The 15311-nt window shown below is 43.0% G+C and overlaps 1 protein-coding gene across 10 annotated transcripts in view; it reads right to left on the bottom strand.

Moving 5' to 3' along the window:
• The window catches only part of LOC6495684 (probable global transcription activator SNF2L2), a 31199-nt gene that overhangs the window by 13710 nt on the left and 2178 nt on the right, over positions 1–15311 (bottom strand). The window contains exons 1-3 of one of the 10 annotated variants that reach the window (XR_004309845.2): positions 12205–12343; positions 3467–12148; positions 2772–3419 (exon numbers count right to left, since the gene is read on the bottom strand). The exons of 3 other annotated variants lie outside the window; for them this stretch is intronic. Coding sequence is in view for 2 of the 7 variants with exons in the window: in XM_014907967.3 (XP_014763453.2) it covers positions 298–481 (184 nt within the window). In the remaining 5 variants the exon portion in view is untranslated. Of the gene's footprint in view, positions 1–297; positions 497–2743; positions 3420–3466; positions 12158–12204; positions 12344–15311 lie in introns of those variants that run through there. 6 more of the 10 variants (XR_004309844.2, XR_004309843.2, XR_006507175.1 and 3 more) reach the window with 6 other exon arrangements.

The raw sequence follows: 15311 nt of genomic DNA, 5'->3' as shown, positions 1-15311 counted from the left end.
CCATCGGCAGAGAGGCGGAATGCCCAAAATGCTGATTTATAAATAATTCTCCACTATTATGGCTATGCTGACACAAGTGGCCATAACCCCGCATAACAAACAGGCGACACCCCCTCGGTATCGGCAACGGCATCCCTCTTGGCAAATGGCCAAGAGCACGCACCAGAACCCGCACAAGTGGCTAAGAACATTTTCACAAATTATTCGAAATTGGTTTGCACTTAGAGGCAGGCAGGCAGGCAGTAGCATAAGTCGAGCTCGTATATATCGGAATAAATGTACATTTCTGGCACTCACTCATATAGTCGCATTTTAGTGGCTCGGCAGGAGATTCGTGGAGTTTCTTAACCCAGTACATCAAGGCCGATAATTTGGTCCGTTTCGTATTGGCCTGTTCGCAATCGAGGACCGTGGGCTCAAAGTCAAAGTTCATCTCCAGCTTTCCTATTTCCCGGGCCTTCTGTATGGCGTTCTGAAACATTTTGTACCGATTCGCTTCACAATCGCCGGCTAACTGAGTACTGGGAACACCTTTCCAAGGTGTCCATACCATACCATAACATTTTAGTTCAATATCGAGGCCATAAATTCGTCTTATAAAGGCTATGATCGCTGATATGCTTGTCACTCAAAATCAACTGCGTTCTCGGCTGCCTATCTGCTGATCATTGTTCAGCGACAAAATAAAATCCAAAACTAATTTCTACTGTCATTATTCATACTACGAGGCGTTGAAATCGGGACCAAGACAAAGGCAGGGCCTGGATATTTATGGCTCTGCCGTTGACACATATCTCTGGCCTGAAAAATTACTGCCAGCCAAACAATGAAAATCGAAAATTGAGAAATTTATTGTTGAACAAAAAAGAAAAACACACATCCTCAGGACACAAGACAGTATAAAAGTTTTTCTGGGATAAAAGTCACTAGATTTATATAAACTCGATTGATTTATGAAGGTTTTTTAGGAGATGATAAATATGATTAGAAGAGTAGGTTATGTTTTTTATATTTATTTGAAAAATTATAAAAGATTTCAAGGTATGAAGTAGTGGATTTATTTTCTATTGAATAATAATTCATAATTGTACTTTCAAAACTTAAAGATCTATACATTTCTTAGCTCATTTATTTAAATATTTTTTTTAAACCCCAAAACATTATATTTTTGTCCAAAAATAAACAACACAATTTTAAGCAGAAAATGCTCGACTTTAGGAAATACCCCACCACTCTCTCCCATTTATCACTATCAGTCGCTTCCTTTTTTGTTGGCTGTTTAAACTGGCATCATAAATTGCAAATTTTTATGAAAAAATATGTGCGGTCTGTGGCCTTGACAAGGCTCTGGCCCCACCACCTCTGGCCCAACGCACCACTCCATCCGAGTTTGGTCAAGTGCTGCTAATTATGGCCATTATTTATGCGCTTGTTTTTGAAATTTGTCAATTTCCCTAATAATTTGCGACTCAGTTTTCCGATTTTCCGCTGCCCACAATAGCCGCAAAAAGCAATTAGGAGAGAGGGTGGAGAAACTAGGACATAATACGAAAAATATCCGGATACTATACCCTGATTATTTTGTCACGGACCAAACTTGAAGGATGTCCTTCATTGAAATAAATATGAATCTGTTTTGCGGGGGCTTTTGAAGTATTTATTTATTTGAGATTGGTTGAAAAAAACCAAAAACCATTAATCTTGCTTAACGGCAACAACAAATCAATTATTCCCACAAGTCTTCGAACCCTGTCTCCTGTCCGGAACTTATTTCAATGTCCTTTGGTTCTGGGCCGGGCTCATTAGAATGGCTTATCACCAAGCCAAGTGATGAATGTCGAAACTTTTTGGCGCTAAAAAGCATAGCAATAGTGACACACATTTTTGCAAAAATACCCTCTTAAGAGGATATCTTCGTTCCGCTTTAATGTCAGCGATTTTTCACCCAAAACAGCTGTAACGAACTCCTACAATCATCTATGGGCGGAGGCGGGTGGTAAAACCTGGGAACCAGCGCACGCTGGAATATCCGGCTTCGGCTCGTCGGCAAGGGGGGTGTTATTTGCCGGTTCCCAAGGGTGCCTCTCCAGGTAGGGATCTAACTTCAAATGCGTGCTCGCGACGAAATATCTACTCTCCGGAAAGAGTCCCGATATCCTAGGATGGTGAGAGATGGGGGGGGTTCCCTTCCTGCGCCTTACTTACGAGTCACCCAGGTGTCATGGGGCGACTCTCGCGTGCCCACCCTACCAATGATCGCTCGCTTCCCACATCCTGCGAGCGACCCCTTTCCATGGGTACTCCTACTACCTACTCTCTGCTAGCTGCGGCATAAAACTGATGGTTTAAAACATTATAAAATATTTATTCCTACGATAGAACATACATATAAAATTGGATCATGGCAAATGCGTATAAAAAGAACTAAAGCTAATAAAATTTCAATAAATAAATATAAATAAACATCAAGGCGTACATATCAGCTTAGAATTGGCTTAGCAAATAGCACAAGTTAAAATTGATAGAATTAAATAAAATTATGAATCAACAACGTAAATCAAAGTGAAAGACTGGGTATTAATAATTATTTTTTTTTCTTTTAAAAACCAAACAAAAAAAAATTAAAGGAACCAAAAACACATAGGAAAACTTGTGACTCTTAGAGTCCGCATTGGTCGGGACACCAAGGATTAAAAATCAAAACAAAATTGTCACATAAAACAAATTGGCCGGTTTTACTCACTGAGAACTCCTTGCTGCATCCCACGACGAAAGCGCTTTCGGGGGGGTCGCTGAAACAAAGTTTTTATGCCTTACAAATTATTCCCCACTGGGGCGGCACAATTAAATAAAACCACGAAAACAATAACACAATTTGAAGCGACATTGAATTTCCTCTGACTAGCCTTGTTTCCCGATCAAGCCATTAGGAACGTTACGTTAAAACTTTTCTTTGCTTCCTTAAACCCTTTTTTTTTTTTCCCGGGTTTCTTCCGATTTTTTCTTGTTTTTTTTTTTTCCTTGCTTAAATCTTATCCATTTCACTTTGGGTTTACACTGCTTCTCTAATATGGCTCCTTGCAATCACTGGCCAGGGACACTACGGACCGGATCCAAAGCTGGAATATCCATTCAGCCTGGACCTTTTACTGGGACACCTCCGATGTTTTCCTCCCTCCCGTTCTTGAAGATCGCGCTACACTGCGGTTAGCGCCTCCTCTGCGCTCCTCCGTTCGCTCGAACCTAGCTTCGGTTCGAAGCGAACTTGCTGCGGTTAGCCTATTTTAGGCCGGGATTTCTTCTCCTTCCTCGGTGCTCCTCCGTCCGCCTTTGGTTGGACTTCCTTAGTTGAGCCACCTGGAGTTCTTTAATAGTGGACACGGAATAGTCCACTCGGACTTTTGCTCGGCCTGCTAAAACTGGGATTCGTGATTCAGTGCTCTTCCCTGACCCTTCAAACACTCACCCCTGGGTTTTCCTCGAGCCACCACTTCCACCTCTACACTCGGTTTACTGACGCCGGTGGACAATTGGGAGCCTTTGAGCGTCCCCAAAATTAATTGTCACAACTGCCGGCGGGATCTTCGAATATTGTTGGTTTTTCTCCCGTGGTTTTGCTGCTTAGCGCCTTGCTGACACGTCTGGCTTGTTGCAGATCTTGCTTGGGAATGATCCCACCCATACCCATAAGCGGACCGACGCCGGATTTTCGGCGGGCTGGCTCCTGGGGTCCACAAATGGCGAACTACCGGAATTCGTTTTGTTCCAGGCGCTCCCCCAATACCTACGCTAAACCTTTTCTCATAGATGTCGCCACCCTCCGCCAACTGCGGCTCATAGGTGTCGCTCCCCGTCATGGCAAGTGCTACAATAAATATTCCCCCCTCAAGACCAGACTTGGGGTTTCAATTTCCCAAGGATGATCACCACAGCACTTGCACATCCTACTGTCGAATGTCCTTTGCATGATATTTCCCAATCAGCCGGCCCTGTAGATCCTCCAACTCATAATAGGCATTCCCTATCTTTCTCCTCACTCGGGCCTTCACAAAAGCTGGTCCCAACTTAGCATTATAGCCCGTTTGGAAATTGCTCTGTTTAAAATTTCTTCGGAACACTTCTTGTCCTTCGCTGTAGGCCACCGATCTCGAGCGAAGATTATAATTTCGCTCATTCTTTTCCTGTTGTCTCCTCATTACTTTCAAGGCCTGCTGCCGCACAATCTCCAAGGAGTCCTGCCTCGAAAAGCTTATCGACTTGTCGTCCAATAAGGACAGAGCCCTAAGTAATTTGTATGTCGCCCCCGAGGTCATAAAATGTTGGCCAAAAACCATATAATACGGGGTGGTACCTAGACTTGAGTGTACCGCGGACCTGAGAGCACAACAAATGCTACTGAGATGCTCATCCCAGTCCTTCTGATCCTCCCGTATGTAAGATCTAATAGCGGCAATAACTGAGCGGTTGACTCGTTCTGAAGCGTTCGCTTGAGGGGAGTGCACGGCTGTGAGGGTGTGCGAAATTTTGTTATCACGCAACAATTTCTGGAACAGCTCTGCTCGAAATTGTGAACCGTTATCCGATATTACATTTTCAGGAACTCCAAAGGTATGGAATAATTCCTGCTGTAGGTACTTAACGACGGTGTCAGCCGTTAGCTTCTTTACCGCTTTTAGAAAGACGAACTTGCTATAATGGTCGAGAACAATGAAGATCCCTACGTTACCGCTTCGGGATCGAGGATAGGGCCCTAAGAAGTCCATATAAAGCTTTTGGAATGCTCGTTGTGATTCGGGCGCAACTCCCATTGGGGGTCGCAAGGTATGGTTTGGTGCTTTGGTCGTTTTGCACAGCTCACAGGCCTGCACGTATTCCTTGATATCTTTTACCAGCCCCGGCCAAAAGTAATAGCGCCGAACCCGCTCCAGAGTTTTATGGATACCTCCATGCGACGCCAACGGGTCATCATGGGCCTTTTTCAAAATCTCCGGTACAAGTTGTGAAGGCACCCAAAGCTTCCAACAGAAACTGTCATGAATTGGCTCGCCTGTTATATGCTCGGTTCTTTTAAAGAGCACCCCATCCGAAATTTTTAGGTCTGGCAAATTCTCTGCATTAGCTGCGATGCCCTCCATCAATTTTAAATACTCAGGATCTCGAAAATGCGGTGACTCTACATCTATCAGAAGACCCTGTTTTGCATCTAAAGCAGCAACTTCTTCTTCATGCACTCGTGACAACGCATCCGGAACGACATTAAGGTTGCCCTTACGGTGGTCGAAATGAAATTTAAAACGCTGCAGTGAAATGGCCCATCGTCCTAATCGGGAGTGTAAATCCTTTTGACCCATTAGCCATTTCAGCGAGGCATGATCGGTGATCACCTGGAATTGATGACCTTCAATATACGGGCGGAATCGGTTTATACAAATAATAGCCGCCAAACACTCCTGCTCAGTTACCGTATAATTTCTCTGCGCTTTGTTAAGTTTCTTCGAAACGAAGGCTATCGGACATTCATCCCCTTCATCCGACTTCTGAACTAAAACTCCTCCCACGCCAGTACTACTGGCATCGCAGTGGATTGAGAAAGCCTTGTTGAAATCGGGGCTACACAAAACCGGAGCCGAGCTTAACAATTTTTTTAGTTTCTCAAACGCTAGCTGTCCGTCTGGGGTCATCGCGAACCTTTGCTTTGGTTTCAACAGATCTGTCAAGGGCGCGGCTACTGAAGCGAAATTACTAATAAATTTCCGATACCAATTAGCCATCCCTAAGAATCGTCGTAAAGCCTTTAACGTCTTCGGCAAGGGAAAATCCACCATTGCCGACACCTTTTCCGGATCGGTTCGCACCACCCCTTCACCTATAATGTGCCCCAAATACTTCACACTGCGCATGCAAAACCTACTTTTCTCCACGTTTAGAGTTAATCCCGCCATTTTCATCCGACCTGCTATCGCACTCAGGACCTTCAAATGACTATCAAAAGAGCCGGAGACAATCAGTAAATCATCCAGATAGACGAACACCTCGTTCCTTAGTTCTGGAGGCACTACTTTGTCCATGAGCCTGGTCATGGTTTGCGGTGCGTTTGACAGTCCAAATGGCATCACTTTATACTGGTAAAGTGGCTTGCCAGGGATAGTAAATGCGGTTTTATCCCGCGATGCTGGATCTAGGGGTATTTGCCAATAGGCATCTTTTAGGTCTAAGCTGGTTATAAAATTCGCCTTCGGAAGTCTGCTTAAGATACCGTCAATTTGCGGCAATGGATAAGCATCATTTTTCGTTACTTCGTTGACTTTTCTACTGTCTAGGCACAACCTAACCTTGCCGGGTTTTTGCACTAAGACCACTGGAGATGACCAAGCACTGTCTGACTCCTCTATTACTCCTAGTTTGAGCATACGCTCGACCTCTGCATACAAAAGCTTTTCCACAGCTGGAGAGACTGGGAAATGCCTCTGCTTTATTGGTTTTGCGTCTCCTACGTCGATACTATGCGCTATTAGGCTCGTCTTCCCCAATCCAGAAATGGCAAACGAGGGAAATTCTCTTACTACTTTTCCTAGGGCCAACTTCTGAGTCTCGTCTAGGATATGCGAATCTGATTCTAATTCTGCTATTTCCATACTTGGTGGCAGAAGGTCAAATGCGGACCAGAAATCTATGCCCAGGTACAGGTCTTGGCTAAGCGCAGGAATTATAAAGAACTCTATTTCTTTTGTTTTGTTTTCGTACATTACTGGACTGCGTATCCGCCCTATAACATCCTGCTTGTGACCATCTGCTGTAGTGATCGGCCCGAAACTACGCTTAAAGGGTATACGTTTTCTTATAACGTGCTCAGCCAACTTCCCACCTAAGACACTGACTGACGCTCCTGTGTCCAGTAGTCCTAAAACCGTTTGGTCTAACACGCGAACCTCTGCATACGGCCGTCTATCCGAACATTTGTGCCTAATGGCATTTATGGTTTTGACTGTCTTCCAGAAATCTTTTAAACGCTTGGCACTTCGGGATGGGGTCTTTTTAACCACTCTAGGGGGTGAAATTTCCGGAAGGGTATTATTCCTGACCAGGGGCGCACGCAGGAAATATTTTTGGGGGGGGTTAGGTAAGTTAAGTTTGAATGTGAATATTTATAATTTATTCATAAATAATTCACAATGTAATATCGATCTTTCTTGGTTTTTGGGCCGTTATACTCAATATTGCGTCAAAGGTTACTTCCAGATCCCGGTGAATGTTCAGAAGCGCCAATCCATTCAATCTTTGCTCTCCAGTCTTATTGCGTAAATATGTCTTCAATCTTCGTAGTGTAGAGAACGACCGTTCGCTCGAAGCCACTGTTACTGGCAGTGTTGCACCGATCTGAAGAAATCGGTATACCGTTGGATAGAATGTTTTATCGCAAACGTCCAAAGCTTCGATGAAAGTTTTTATGGGATTCTCTTTGGAAAGATTTTTTCTTTTCACTTTCATTTTGAACTTGTTCGGGAAATGGAGTATTTGGAATATTAGGGTCCAAAATTGGCGCATTTTTGGTTTGAAAAATGATGTTATCTTTGCATTAGACATTTTTGTTGGGCAGGTCTTAAATAAACGTCACATTATTTTATAGGTTATCAATATGTCAATATAGTTACTCATTTTGTAAGTGGCGCTCTCGTGGTATCTGCCAGAACTATTTTTGAATGAATATGAAATTTATATTTTTATTTTCCCGTTAATTTTGCAATTTTTTCAAAATTTCGGGGGGGGTTCGAACCCCTCAAAACCCCCCCCTGCGTGCGCCCCTGTTCCTGACCCGCTGCGGCCAGAAAATAGTACTTTGGGAATTTGATTCGACCGGATCGGACACAATGGAGGCATCGGACTGGGCCAGTTTGGCCATTGGTGACATCACGGACTCGGACAAATTGGCCAAACAATTTAATGCTTCTCCTGATTTTCGAAATTTCGACGTGGAACACACGACTGCTGGTTTTGCCGTGTGTTCACCTTCCCGTTTTTTTGACATTTACTGCATGATGGTTTATATGTATTTGGGGTGCCACACCCATAACAGAAAATCTTTCTCTTTGACTCGCAGTCATGGTAGCGGTGCCCTTCCTTCCTGCAGTTCCAACAAACTAATGCTAGTGCATCTATCTCATCAATTATTTCTGCAGCCGAAAACTCAGTAGCATCATCGGGTTCCATATCCTCGACTAATTCTGCTACTTGCTTGCGAAACGGAGCTGGTCTCTGGTATCCATAACTCCGCTTAACGTCTTCTAAGAAGCTTTCCCTGCGCCTACACACATCCCTAAGACGCTGTACGGAGTCGATGCTTAAATTGAGAAGTTCGTGTCTTATTTCGGGACGCAAATTCCTTCTGAGGATTTCTATGAGCTCCTTTTCAGTCATAGGGGTCTCTAAACAATCCGTCAGCTGGACTACCCCGTCGTAGAAGGAATCAAAATTCTCCCTTTCCTTTTGTTTTCGATCCCGGATTGCTTCTCGCAGATCTACATCTGTCCGGGTATCTCGAAATTGTTTTCGTAGAGCTTTTGTCAGTTCATCCCATCTCAGATGGTCTGCCGTTCTGTGGAATCTCCAGTAGAACTCTCGAGCTTTCCCATCGAACAATAAGCTCGCGTTGCTGCAGAGCACCGAAAAATTTCCCTCCAAAGTTTGGTGGGTTAAGGCTTCTACGCGATATAGAAAGTTATCAATAGATAACCCTTCTGGGCATCCATTGAATCGCAGCTTCCAACTGGTTATAATATGTCCCACCTTATCCGGACGGTTCGCTAGATCTGAGTTCGAGAACGCTGACATTGGTCGCGACATTGATGGCCCTTCATCTGGTTGGCGGAAGGACACGGATCGGGGGTCTGGGTTTTGGGCAAACTCGCTGTTTCGGTTTGGCTGAAGGTGCGCTGCTACATTGACCTCAATCAGTTGCCGCATTTGGTCGGCTAACTGTGTTAGCAACTCATTTTGCAACCCTCGCAACTGCTGGGAGACAACCGCCTCTATGGTTTGAGCCATATTAACTGCAGGCTCAGGAGCTATCGGTTGGGTGGCTTGGGGTTGCGATGACATAGGAACTTTGGCGGTCTTGCACTTTGGACACGAACCCTTGGATTTAGCATGAGCCTGGAGACAAGTCTTATGAAACTCATGTCCACAACTAGCCTTGGCTAACGGCGCGCTTGACAATGTCCTGTCACATAGCACACATTTGGAGGAATTAGGCCCCTCGGCTTCCAAAATTGACGAGTCCATGTTAACCCACTAACTTGTTGAATTTAATTTCTGACTACTTTCACCAAAAAAACCTAATTAAACGAACCACCATATAATTCTAACCACTCCATAAACCACATTAGATGAATCGACAAATAAACAATCAAATAAATAAATAAATATATAAATAAATAAATAAATAATAATAATTAATTTCCTAAACTAATAAATATAAATATTAAAATGAATTGGCTCAGTAAATAAAACAGCTGTGAATGATTATCACATCCCAGAAGTCAACGACCTCCAAATTATGTAATTCTTGTTTCTCTCTTTCACACCTAGAATTGTACCTTGCCTGCAATTCTTATCTATTTGGGGTCAATGAACCCTTTTTCTCCTACCCTGCACTTGCTGTTGCGCTCCCCTTGTCTGGCTACAACTCTTTTACTTGTACAGAGCAATGAATAGCAGATTTTAAATAATTAAAATATTAAAATATAATTAAAGTAAAAGTATTAAATAAATGCAGATTATAAGTCTCATACAAAATGTAAAACAAAATTTATATAATTTTAGATAACATCAAACATTCATTAAAAAACAAAAAAACAAACAAATAAAATTTACCGATATAAAATTTCACAATATCATAAAAATAATGCCAGCAAGCATAGCTCGATTATAGCAATAAGAACCCAAATTTGCGCGATTAGGCTTGAGGAATAGGGAATATGAAAAAAACGAAAAAAAATTTTGTGCAAGGCTGCTTATCGCAAGTCTGCGACAATAAGACAGTTAGTGCAAACCGCGGACAGACGAAATAAAGGAATTGCACTAATTGCCTCATTAGCATAATCCCCCTCTTCCTGTATTCCTGCGTTTAACACCTCTCTACGTTTGCAGCTAAGCATGTTCGCTATGATGACCATCGTGGTTTGCAGCAATCTTTATAAAAAGATGACCAACGCTGCATACCCTTCGAATGTCGCGAACCTGCTTTTAAATATATTTCATTTATATATATTTTTTTCTTTTGATGACAAAAATACCCACATCTGACCTAATCACCCGTGGTCAAGCGCTTCGTCCAAGGACAAAATACGCTTGCATTTCCTAAGCGTTTGATTAAGCAGGTGCGGATATTTATATGGAATTTTTTAAATTAGGATTAAGATTATTTTCTCTGCCTTTAGTAAGGTCTAACGTGGACAGAGAACAGAATATTTCCATACTCTGTGTTCCTATGCGTTTTACCATTACTGTAGGCAAGATACTCATGTTTGATAGCAACCGGTGGCAACCGTGGCTATGTTTGGTTGTATAGCCCACCACCTGGTTCCTGATCCTTACTATTGTTTGAGGATTTCGGGAGCTTGGGTCACAACAAAAATGTGGCCTTAAAGTTGGGCGCCAAAAATTAGGATTCCTAATAACTATAAATGATTATAATTGTAACGAACTCCTACAATCATCTATGGGCGGAGGCGGGTGGTAAAACCTGGGAACCAGCGCACGCTGGAATATCCGGCTTCGGCTCGTCGGCAAGGGGGGTGTTATTTGCCGGTTCCCAAGGGTGCCTCTCCAGGTAGGGATCTAACTTCAAATGCGTGCTCGCGACGAAATATCTACTCTCCGGAAAGAGTCCCGATATCCTAGGATGGTGAGAGATGGGGGGGGTTCCCTTCCTGCGCCTTACTTACGAGTCACCCAGGTGTCATGGGGCGACTCTCGCGTGCCCACCCTACCAATGATCGCTCGCTTCCCACATCCTGCGAGCGACCCCTTTCCATGGGTACTCCTACTACCTACTCTCTGCTAGCTGCGGCATAAAACTGATGGTTTAAAACATTATAAAATATTTATTCCTACGATAGAACATACATATAAAATTGGATCATGGCAAATGCGTATAAAAAGAACTAAAGCTAATAAAATTTCAATAAATAAATATAAATAAACATCAAGGCGTACATATCAGCTTAGAATTGGCTTAGCAAATAGCACAAGTTAAAATTGATAGAATTAAATAAAATTATGAATCAACAACGTAAATCAAAGTGAAAGACTGGGTATTAATAATTATTTTTTTTTCTTTTAAAAACCAAACAAAAAAAAATTAAAGGAACCAAAAACACATAGGAAAACTTGTGACTCTTAGAGTCCGCATTGGTCGGGACACCAAGGATTAAAAATCAAAACAAAATTGTCACATAAAACAAATTGGCCGGTTTTACTCACTGAGAACTCCTTGCTGCATCCCACGACGAAAGCGCTTTCGGGGGGGTCGCTGAAACAAAGTTTTTATGCCTTACAAATTATTCCCCACTGGGGCGGCACAATTAAATAAAACCACGAAAACAATAACACAATTTGAAGCGACATTGAATTTCCTCTGACTAGCCTTGTTTCCCGATCAAGCCATTAGGAACGTTACGTTAAAACTTTTCTTTGCTTCCTTAAACCCTTTTTTTTTTTTCCCGGGTTTCTTCCGATTTTTTCTTGTTTTTTTTTTTTCCTTGCTTAAATCTTATCCATTTCACTTTGGGTTTACACTGCTTCTCTAATATGGCTCCTTGCAATCACTGGCCAGGGACACTACGGACCGGATCCAAAGCTGGAATATCCATTCAGCCTGGACCTTTTACTGGGACACCTCCGATGTTTTCCTCCCTCCCGTTCTTGAAGATCGCGCTACACTGCGGTTAGCGCCTCCTCTGCGCTCCTCCGTTCGCTCGAACCTAGCTTCGGTTCGAAGCGAACTTGCTGCGGTTAGCCTATTTTAGGCCGGGATTTCTTCTCCTTCCTCGGTGCTCCTCCGTCCGCCTTTGGTTGGACTTCCTTAGTTGAGCCACCTGGAGTTCTTTAATAGTGGACACGGAATAGTCCACTCGGACTTTTGCTCGGCCTGCTAAAACTGGGATTCGTGATTCAGTGCTCTTCCCTGACCCTTCAAACACTCACCCCTGGGTTTTCCTCGAGCCACCACTTCCACCTCTACACTCGGTTTACTGACGCCGGTGGACAATTGGGAGCCTTTGAGCGTCCCCAAAATTAATTGTCACAACTGCCGGCGGGATCTTCGAATATTGTTGGTTTTTCTCCCGTGGTTTTGCTGCTTAGCGCCTTGCTGACACGTCTGGCTTGTTGCAGATCTTGCTTGGGAATGATCCCACCCATACCCATAAGCGGACCGACGCCGGATTTTCGGCGGGCTGGCTCCTGGGGTCCACAAATGGCGAACTACCGGAATTCGTTTTGTTCCAGGCGCTCCCCCCAATACCTACGCTAAACCTTTTCTCATAGATGTCGCCACCCTCCGCCAACTGCGGCTCATAGGTGTCGCTCCCCGTCATGGCAAGTGCTACACAGCTTTGCATTCATCTCCAAAATGCGGCATGGAGTGTATATCCTTTGGAGTGTTTGGAAGGAGGGGGCGGATGCCTGCCTGCAACATGAAAACTCAATTTCAGTTTGGCTTTTCCTGCAGTGTTCTCCTTATTGCATTTGCATGCCACACAGAGAGTCTTACCCGAAAAAGCGAAAGCATAAATAATTAAATAAATTAGAAGCATCGGTGGCGAAAGAGGCTTTCTTGGCTTACGAACATCTCCCACGAACTAAGAACTTTTCTGCTTACTTTCCATGACGCAATTTCGGGGTCAATTTCAAGACATTTTCCGGCATGGCCTAAACCAGTTTTAAGTCTTTTGGGTTTTTTGGCTTCATCTTGAGGGAGTGGAAGCTTCGAGGCAGAGATATTTCCTTAATTTCTATCTGAATTTCTTACAATTATTTAAATAAAATAATGACAAGTTTATTTTATTTATAGCTATTATAAAAATAAACTTTAAAGAGCATTTTGTTATAAGAAACTATAGTGAGTAAGTCTAAAACCATATATTTTAAACTTCAAGATCGTTTAAAAACAGTCTGTAAGATTAGTAGAGAAATATTTAATGCAATTTTGTCCTCCAGCCTTTTCAATAAACTTTGCATATTTTCTTATTCATACATTTCCAGGCGTATACAGAATTACGAGTCCTACATTTTATGCAGGTCCTGTGTAAGCTGGACTTTTATTTACGTGACTTTCAATTGAAAACTGCCTTAGAGGAAAGTGCGAGGGAAAGTGAGGTGGAGAAAGTGTGGAGCTAGTGTGGATGTGGTGGTATTGAAAACGTGGATGTAGTTTTGCTGGCAAGAGTCGAGCCATTTCTTGGCATTCATTTCATTTGTTCAGTCCTCCATCATTCCTGCAGCTGGAGATGCTAAGGAAGGCAAAAACTGTGGGCGTGTCCAGCCCCATAAATTCCACGTGAGTACAGTGGTGCAGTGGAGGATTCCTCCTTTTATTTGTGTAGCCTTTTTTTTTTTGGTGGGAGCCGTGTGGAATTCACAGTCCGCCATCGTAAATGCAGACATTTTGTGGCCCGGAGAACGAAAAAGGGTTTTATGGAGTCCTTAGCCGGCTTAGCGGAATGCCGCGCCGTATGCATTAAAGATTTTTATTGTTAGATTTCCGCTGAATTATATCTGCACACACACACACCCATCCCTCCACCCACTCATGAGGAATATGTTATAAAAAAAATATATTTCCAGCATATTTTACTTTATGGGATTTTTTGTTTCCGCATAAATCAGAGCGTGAAGAATATGGCTGGAAAAGTGGATTAAGGCGGAGATGATGGGGAACAAAAAGGACATAATCGGAATAAAGAGGTTGAGCTACTTAAGGACCTAATAGACCATCAAATCGAACCAAAAATTGAGAGGTAAATATTTACCTTCCCTGCCCTTTCATTTGCACTTGATGGATTGAACAGCTTGGAATGGCTCTTGAATGCCGAGATCTTTAAATCCTTTTCTTGTATTTGGCTGCCAGCCACTAAATAAAATTTATCTTCCCCTGAGATTTAATCCGACTGGCAATCAGCATCGACTGACAGCGACCTTTGGCCAAATGGCTGTAACTATACTCGATGCATGGCCATAAAAAAAAAATCCAAAAAAGATATTCCTCCTTTCTTAAGGAAGAGCCAGTAATGAGCCTGACCTTAGACCTGCATCATTTCTTTGATATTTCGACTGTCAGTGGCAATCTCTGGCACAGGATTCTATTCAATTTTTGACCTTTGCTGTTGCAGCCAAGGGCTGGGACAAAAAAGAAAGAAAAATTATCAATCGACTATGGCGGTTGGCAAGAGTTTCCAAACAAAAAAAAAGACAAAATTTCAGTGGTTGCGGTGGAAACTGCCGTAGTTGCAGCTGCAAATTGCATTGTGGATGTCGCCAGAGCTATAAATTTTGATAAATGAAGTCGTCTGCCATGTCACACCAGCTACTTATCAGCCTTGTCATTGTCCAGGTACGACCTTAGCACCCACACACCTCCTTCTACCTTCGACCAATTTTTTGTTAAAATTTTTTCCACCAAGCCCACGCCCATTTGGCATCATTCCAACGACTGTTGCTCGTGTTCTGGGCCATAAACACCCTGACTAGCGGGTTAGTAGATATTCGATAGTAGCTGTATTCATTTCAGTAGCTCGAGAGCATTCAGGATCCGGTTAGCTGGCCAATATCCTTCCCTCTAGTTGGCTTTTCAATTTACTGTTTGTTTGGCTTTTGCAATTTCGCATTGTTATGCGGTGCTATTTCTCCTTTTGCTTATTTCTCACCGGTGTTGGCGATTTTTTTATTTTTTTTTTGTTGCTACTTGCAACACAAATTCTTCTCATGCATATGCAACAGCTTCTGAAAACGCTGCATAAATCATACGCAGTGTTGGCCGCTGAGAGAATATTTTCCGTTGCCTACTTTGCGGCGAGAAGGACGTTCATGCCCGTATTGACTCTATTTTTTCTGTTCTCTGTTCTAGCCGGCTGGGCAAATATTAATTAACCGAGGCCCAGACCCAGGGAATGTCCATTAAATTCGAGACCGTTCAGTGGGTCAGATTAACGACAAGTATCCGTATCCGTATCCGTATCCACATCCTCCTTTTTCTTACCCCCATTTTGAGTTCTGTGTCTTAAGTCGTGTGCTTTGTGGGTCACTTTGAGCAT

Source organism: Drosophila ananassae, chromosome 3L, assembly GCF_017639315.1.
Source record: "Drosophila ananassae strain 14024-0371.13 chromosome 3L, ASM1763931v2, whole genome shotgun sequence".
Lineage (NCBI taxonomy): Eukaryota > Metazoa > Arthropoda > Insecta > Diptera > Drosophilidae > Drosophila > Drosophila ananassae.
This window is presented reverse-complemented; position numbering and strand designations above follow the sequence as displayed.